Source organism: Electrophorus electricus, chromosome 20, assembly GCF_013358815.1.
Source record: "Electrophorus electricus isolate fEleEle1 chromosome 20, fEleEle1.pri, whole genome shotgun sequence".
In the NCBI taxonomy this organism is placed as follows: Eukaryota; Metazoa; Chordata; class Actinopteri; order Gymnotiformes; family Gymnotidae; genus Electrophorus; species Electrophorus electricus.
The window spans coordinates 8,950,166-8,957,731 of NC_049554.1; the positions used below are offsets into that span (position 1 = coordinate 8,950,166).

Genomic DNA, 7,566 nt, shown 5'->3' on the forward strand with positions numbered 1-7,566 from the left:
ACTGGAACCCAACTCTGCAGGAACAGACTTGAAATACTTATTCAGTAGCTGGTTTGGCTCAAGGCATTTAAAAGATGCTTGGCTAGTCAAGATGTCTGAGGTTTTTTGGTGAGCTTCCAGTGATTCCATATTATTCACACGCAAAGGGATATTCTACCCCAGATCTTACATATCTCAGATACCCATTTTGTACACTCTGTGCTCACCCCCTTACTCTTGTTTTCCATTGTGCTTGCCAATGATCAAAAAAAGGAATGGGCATGACTCGTATATGATCACATGGATAACTGGCACTACCTGATAGACTGCAGTACTAGCACCTAGCAGTTCTAGCAATTACATCAGCAACTTGTGATACTAAAATTTTAATTATGTTGGACTCATATAATCTAAATATTCATGAAGACTTTTTTAATAGATGATAATCATTAAAATTACATTCAAACTCTACATATCTGTGTGAGTGGAATGCAGTATAAAACCTATTTCTCCCCCAGTTACTTGATCTAATGAATCTAGCTAGTCTAGACAGTAGACTAAATTAGCATGCATCAATTCATCCATCCCATTCATCTAGTATATATTATTGTGAGATTTGTGCTGTGTTACTACTTTGTTTTATTATTGTCCACAACATAATGGGGTTAACATTCCAGTCACTGCACAGGTGCAGGAGAGAAAATAAAAGGTTCTGGTTCCCCAAAAAATAGGACATCTCGCTTGGTTTAGATCCTGTTGCTGTCTACCGGTTTTGTTTTTTCAGTAAGCCAATTTAAGGAGTTAGCCGAACCCCTTTGTCATTGCCTACTTTATTCAAACCTTGCTCCAAGAGACGTTAAATAAGAAGTTTTTCCATCTTACATTATAGCCTATATGCATACCTAAAGCCAGTGAGAATCTGAGATTTCCAGTAACATATTTAGACTTTTGTGGGTTTTCTAAATTTTTTTTTTTTCTAGGAAGGAAACTAATTATTTAGTAATGTTATCTTGACTTTAACAGTTCAATGGAATATTGCTAGTATTTCTAGTGTTAAAAGCAGTGAAGTCAGTTCAATTAGTGATTCTTTAAAACATTTCTGGAAAAGTGCAATGTTGTATCAGTGGGTTTTATAAAATAGCTTTTCATTTCTGAAATATACATCAATAAAACTAACAAGGACAAAGAACTCAAATTTACACACTGGTATAACAAATGTACAAATTCAAGCAACAAGTATTCCTTTTAAAAATGCTGCCTCAAGTGCTGATAGCTGCTCATTATTAGTCATTTGATTACACATCCAGTTCAGATATCAGTAAATCCAAAAGAAAAAAAGCAAGCAGAAGTTCAGTAACAGTACTAGAATTCCACTTTTCATGTTTGAGAACAAATGTCATAAATGTAATTAGTGTTTTATTACAGTATTTAGAGTTTAGGATTATGACATCATCCACTAGAGCATGACTATTTTTTAATGTATTCAGGCCACAGTACTTCTTGCCCTTTGTTGTATTTAATATTAATATAATTAATTGGTACAAACCTGAATATAAAACATATATTATAGGAGTCAGCATTACATAATCTGTAATACTTGCTAATTATTGAAGTAATTGAATACATTAGTATTCAGATTTCCAATTACACAACTGTAAGTCATGTAAAGAATTTCCACAGGTATCCCTAAACTGGAATCCATAACAGTGAAAATAATTTCATTGCGATAAGCAAATAATGTGAATAATGAATGTTTAAAAATACTGATGAACATTTCACAATAAAAATGTTAATATCTTCAAGAAGGGATATAAATGAGATGTATGACCTATATAAGACACTACTTAGACAATCTTCACACTTTGTTAAAGGCTTACTTTTAATGTAGTTAATCTGTTTAATTTAATTATTATTAAATGTGTGGGCAGTTTAACAACTTTAATTATATTTCAAATAAAAAGATTTGAGATACTTAATACATGTTATGTTGCGCCTCTGCAGTTAAAGACCACAATTAATGAGGTCCATCTTGTAGTGTGCCTACTCCCTGTGTTACATTCTTATTCAAAACAGTGTTGCTGAGTATATGAATACCTTAACAAATCACAGACATTTCAGACAAGTGTTATGGAGTGTTATAAGCAGTCTAGGTGGATTTATTTGCGTTTGGAACTATGGAACTATGTATGCAATTGTCCTGACTGTTCTACATATTACACTTGCTATATGAAATGTACTCTTTTAAATTTAAAAGGTTTAAGTTAAAGTATGTCCTCTGCTAATGCTAATTTGGGGCTGCTGACAGGGAAGGGTGTATATGTGTATGTCATGTGTGAAGTCCCATTATTTGCATTATACTGGACTTATGGACTTGATGTATTGAAAGAGTCCCTAATGGTGTACAAAGAGTCACTAATCAACACTGCCATTTAAACCAAATGAGATTTCATAGTTGCCTTGGTCTTTTTGATCTTATTTAAAAGGTTTTTACTTTGCCTTTGGAAATATAGGAATATTAAATCAACAACACATGTTTACAAAGAAAAACTGCAAAAGAAATTCCTGGTTATTCTGAAAATCTAAGTCAATTGCATTCACAGAATATATAAATACATTTCCATAGCAATAAAGTCAAACCAAAAACACACATCTATCAATTAAAATTAAAGTTTAGAAATTAAATGCCCTCTGATTTTGTGCTCCAACATAAAAATGGTTCAGACAAAGGAGGAAATGAAGATGTATATTTTTTATACGAAATGGTGACCAATTGTCCACAAATATGTTGATCACTTTCCTAAGAACAGCAGTTTCTAAAGGTTAGGTGCAAAGAACAGTGTCTTAGAAAATCTCCTATCAAGGGACTTTCTCAATAATTTGGCAAACATATTTCTCTCTTGCCCTCCATTCAAGTCAGTGGTCTGTTCTTCATACTATATCTTCTCATTACTCCAATTTCACTATGTGTGTTGTATAACACATATTTCCGTTAAGTGATCTCCATTTTTGCTTCTCAGAATGGAAGAGTATCCATGAAAATTTTCTCTACAATAGGGGGTGGAGGCACCAGGTCTTCCAGCTTCAGGTAAAAGATACGCTGCAATCCCTGTGTGCACAAAGTCCTCAGTTCTGGAAGCTTGCCTAACAAACGAGATAGGTTGGGTGTAGATCTGCTGTGGTCTGTGCTGCTGCTGGCAACATGATCTCTCAGGCAGGCGATTAAGCGGTTTTGGAGTTCTTCTATGCGTTTTGGTTCCTTTAGTCCATGGCGGTCTGGAAAGAATAAAAAAGCTAAGGGTTAAACCTATCATTTACTTACACTTACACTTACATTTTGCTGACACTTTTATCCAAAGTGACTTACAATTATGACTGAGTACAACTTGAGCAATTGAGAGTTAAGGGCCTTGCTCAGGGGCCCAACAGTGGTAACTTGGCAGTGGCAATCATTCAAAGGATTTCATTGGTGATAAAGGGATAGGTCTGACCTTGAGTGCTCTAAGACATGAGAGAGCAAATAAAATCTTTTAACACTGCATCAGTGTTCCCTGCTTTGATCTGACACATACTGCAGAGCTGTGACAGTGAGCTGTTATAAAATTTAAACCATTTTCTCACCAGTGATGATGACAAGGGCTGCCAAGCAAGAGAAGGCTGGTACATCCAAGCTCATGCGATGGAGGCTCTGGGAGAAGTCCCTGATTGAATCAATCCAGTCACCAAAGCCACGCACACATTGCAAGCGGTGCAGCACCACACCATTACAAAATATCAGTTTGTCCTCCTCCGGATTTGATCTGCAAAAAGATACGTTTGCAGTTCAAACATCCTGTCACAGGCCATACACATGACTGTTAATTCATAGGGATCTTTACAGATAAAGTGGTGGAATTCTTTTACCTGTAAGCTAATCTCAGAATGAAAAGCTCCACAAAGGCAGACTCCAGTAGGAGCTCCTGGTCTTCCCGGCAGAAGGCACTGAATCCTGGGATAGCCTCAGCCCATTTCTGTATCACTTCCATGGTCCCAGTGAGAAGATCATAGAACTGTTTGATGTCACTGGCATCTTCCTTTTCAGACACACTTGTCACATCTTCGTGATACTGAAAAGTCAGAATGGAGGTTAAATGCTTTTTAAATTTTGATCAGTTAATCTAAAGGTGTTTCTCAAGATCCTGTGAAAAACCAGTGTTCTATTGGATGCCCTGATATCTATTTTTGAAATAATTACATCAACAATTATGTCAGGGTATTTTATGAGTGTCCGATAATTTAAGGAGAGATATCCAGTTCTTACTTTGGAGTAGTCCAGTTTTCCCATGGCAGGACTGGAATCGATATGAGCTTTTACAAGAGACGCAGTAATATTCACTGGTGGAGCACTGTCCAGAATATTCTTAGGCTTTGAAGGCAGACGTCCTCTTCGACCTTTAAGACTGTCTGTCCGCACCACTAAAAATGCAGATAAGTAGATGCTTATTATTGACACATTCCAAGTTAATAGCTATTTAATTGACAAGCTGATTAACAGGCAGTTCATGTTCACCTTCTTTGACCATTCCAACTGCAAGGCACTTCTGAAAACGGCAAAACTGGCAACGGTTCCGGCGTCGCTTGTCAACTGGGCATTCTTTATTGCTGAGGCATACATATTTAGCATTCTTCTGAACAGTACGCTGTAAAGAAACCCACAATAAATGTTGAGAGATACACACTAAAGGTAATGAACCCAAATGCTGTTAAAACTACATTTTGGTGATTTATTAAGGCTTACACAACTCACCTTGAAAAATCCTTTGCACCCTTCACAGGTACGCACCCCATAGTGCTGACAGGATGCATTGTCCCCACAAACAGCACACTGTCCCTCATTGGGGCTTTGTGTTTTTGGAGATGAGTGTGACTCAGCTCTCTCCTCTTTTAGCACAGGACTACTCAAGTGCCCATGGTCAAGCTCCAGGGCCTGGAAGTGTAACGGAGATGCATGCTGAAGCTGGGTTGGCTGGCCAAAGGTGTCCTCCTCACCGAGCTGCAGCTGGTGATCCACTATTGGCACCTGCTGCCCCACTGGGGTGCTAAATGTGAAGAATGAGGACTGCTGGGGTAGCGTGCTGATGTCTGACGCCCAACAACTAGGGCCAGGAGAGAATGGGCTGAAGGGGCTGTCCCAGGCAGAGGTAGACTGGGTTTGCAAGCCTGAGGTGGGGGGCGAGGCAGTGGCAGAAAGGGGGCTTCCATAGTAATCAGATCCGCTGGAGGACACTGTTTCATCCAAATATCTGAGGGCAAAGGTGCCCGGGTAGCAGCCATACACCTGGATGTCATCCAGCTTAAAGGGAGACTGTTGGCCACGTAGGCTCAAGCCTTCCACTAAGGGACCATGGACATCACCAGGTATGCCTGTGCTTGTGGAAGTGGAGACCGAGGCAGTGAACTGGCAAGAGAAGGTATCAAGCACATCAGCATGGCTCCCCACTAGAGTGTTGATGCTAGGCAGCGAAAGTGGAGATGGCTGCTCCCTCTGGTCACTGATATCTATACCCAGTTTGGTTGACACTCCTGAATTCACGAAATCAGGGCAGAAGTAGTTGTTTTCGTAAGGGAGAGCTCCATACTGCATCTCAACACAAGGCATTGCTGCAGCTGCAAATATAAAATAATAGTTATGGTTGACAACGATAATAGCAATGTTGCTTTAATCATTATTAAACAATTATCTTTCAACATCACACCTTTGTAGGTGCACAACTCCACAACTGGCAGAAGTGCCATTTCAAAAGCATATTAGCCCCCTCCACTAGCATAGAACTGAACTATTTAATTACTGCCGTGATTTTCAGACCTCACTAAAATTCCATGAGAAGCTTAAAGAACCTGCCATCGGTGGAATGTCACTCTTGCTGAAGGAGATTATATTACCAGCCCTTAATGCACACTCCTCCAGTCCTGAAAGACTGATGGCATTTATCAGGGTATGGAGTTATGTTTCATCTACAGGCTATGTGCCAAGAGAGTTAGTGAGTGGGCCAACATGTTTAAGCTAGGGCAAATATCCACAGGGAGGTGTGGTTGCATTTATCACTCAGGCATTCGAATATTATTTATAAACTTTGTAAGCAATATTTACAATATTTTACATTGATATCAGTGCATTATCCTGTACTTCTAACTAAATGAACACCTCTAGGAGAATATCTAACTATATATGTGATTTACATTACATATGATCATGTACATACATTTAATTAATGAAATAAGACATACCCAGTTGTCATTACTGTGTATTATATAATGTATTAATAATTTCTGAAATCCCAGTTTATTACACCTATAGTCTGTTCCCTTTTAGTGACATCTCTGGCTTTTATGTGACAAAGAGAGTAGCGATTCATCTTCTGCTGTGAAGTGAAGGCCGTGGCTTTTTCACCTCTGAGGAAGGCGTTCGTGCCACTCGGTTGTTTCAAGACCAGTGAACATGTGTGGCGGGAGCACACAGTCAAATACTTGAACACATAATAAACTGTGGACAGGACCGACATGCCACAGACATCTGACGCTCCTTACTGCCATCTATAGGGTTAAGATCACTGAGTATGTGCTTAGCACCATGACTACACAAGGAAGGGGGCGTAACACTCAACTATAATTAAGAATTATGAATTACGATCCAATGTAAATCTGAATGCCTACACATTAAATTAGTTATACAAATTATAAAAGTGATCTAAGCACTTGCATCTCTTATCGCAATAACTAAAATGTGTTATTTCTTATAAGAGCAAAACTAAAAAGCTATCTAATAACAACCTGTGTATTTCACTGCAAATGCAAATTCATAGAAAACTAAAAACAGAATTACGCTGCAAGACATACGTGACAACTGATGTGCTTAAAACATGTTTTTGAATCCCAAAGAGAACGCTGACAAATATAAGATAATATTACAGGCTACAAAAAATTATTTCGTTACAACTAAAAGAGTAGCACTGATGTGTAGAAGACCCTGTCTGCAGGAAAACTAAATAAAGCCAGCGTGGATAAATTATTATTATCATTAATATAACCGCGAACTTACCTGTGTAAATATATCCGTTAAATCAGAATGACAAAACTTTTCTTTAATTCCAAATGGGTTGAAAACATGCAATGAGCAACAGGTTCTCTCATCTCCAGAAACTGAGCTACCCACACATGACGCCCCATGCAATATATTTGCCGTTACGTCGTCTAGAGGCGTGACATCGACATAAATGGAAAGCTAACAGAAGAGATTTCCGGGTAATGAACCAATGAATCTGTCTGCACTTATCCCATGCGTGTTCTTGACGCACACACAACTGGGATTCCATTGACGCAAAAGACAGCGGAATTGTCTGATCTAAAAATAGAACTCCGACGACGACGCGCAAGACACATTGAGCTGTTACTACCTGGATAGACTGTAAATAGACGTCAAGTGATGATATTGTACATCGGAATACTCAGCACGAAAATGTAACACTTACTAAATGCTTTGTAGCGTGGTGCGGTTGACCAGCTTACTTTGGAAGAGGAAGTACCGCTGTAGTCGCAGTTCTGCAAGAAGTC

General features: G+C 38.6%; 1 protein-coding gene across 1 annotated transcript; it reads right to left on the reverse strand.

Moving 5' to 3' along the window:
- Nucleotides 1–1,090: 1,090 nt before the first annotated feature.
- LOC113588695 (probable nuclear hormone receptor HR38) lies at nucleotides 1,091–7,160 on the reverse strand. Its single transcript, XM_027027988.2, has 7 exons — nucleotides 7,055–7,160; nucleotides 4,763–5,622; nucleotides 4,526–4,655; nucleotides 4,277–4,431; nucleotides 3,880–4,082; nucleotides 3,598–3,776; nucleotides 1,091–3,252 (listed from the first exon to the last, which is right to left on the reverse strand). The coding sequence occupies exons 2-7, from the start codon at nucleotides 5,612–5,614 to the stop codon at nucleotides 2,993–2,995; spliced, it is 1,779 nt and encodes a 592-aa protein (XP_026883789.2). The 5' UTR covers nucleotides 5,615–5,622; nucleotides 7,055–7,160; the 3' UTR covers nucleotides 1,091–2,992.
- Between the last annotated feature and the right edge of the window lie 406 nt (nucleotides 7,161–7,566).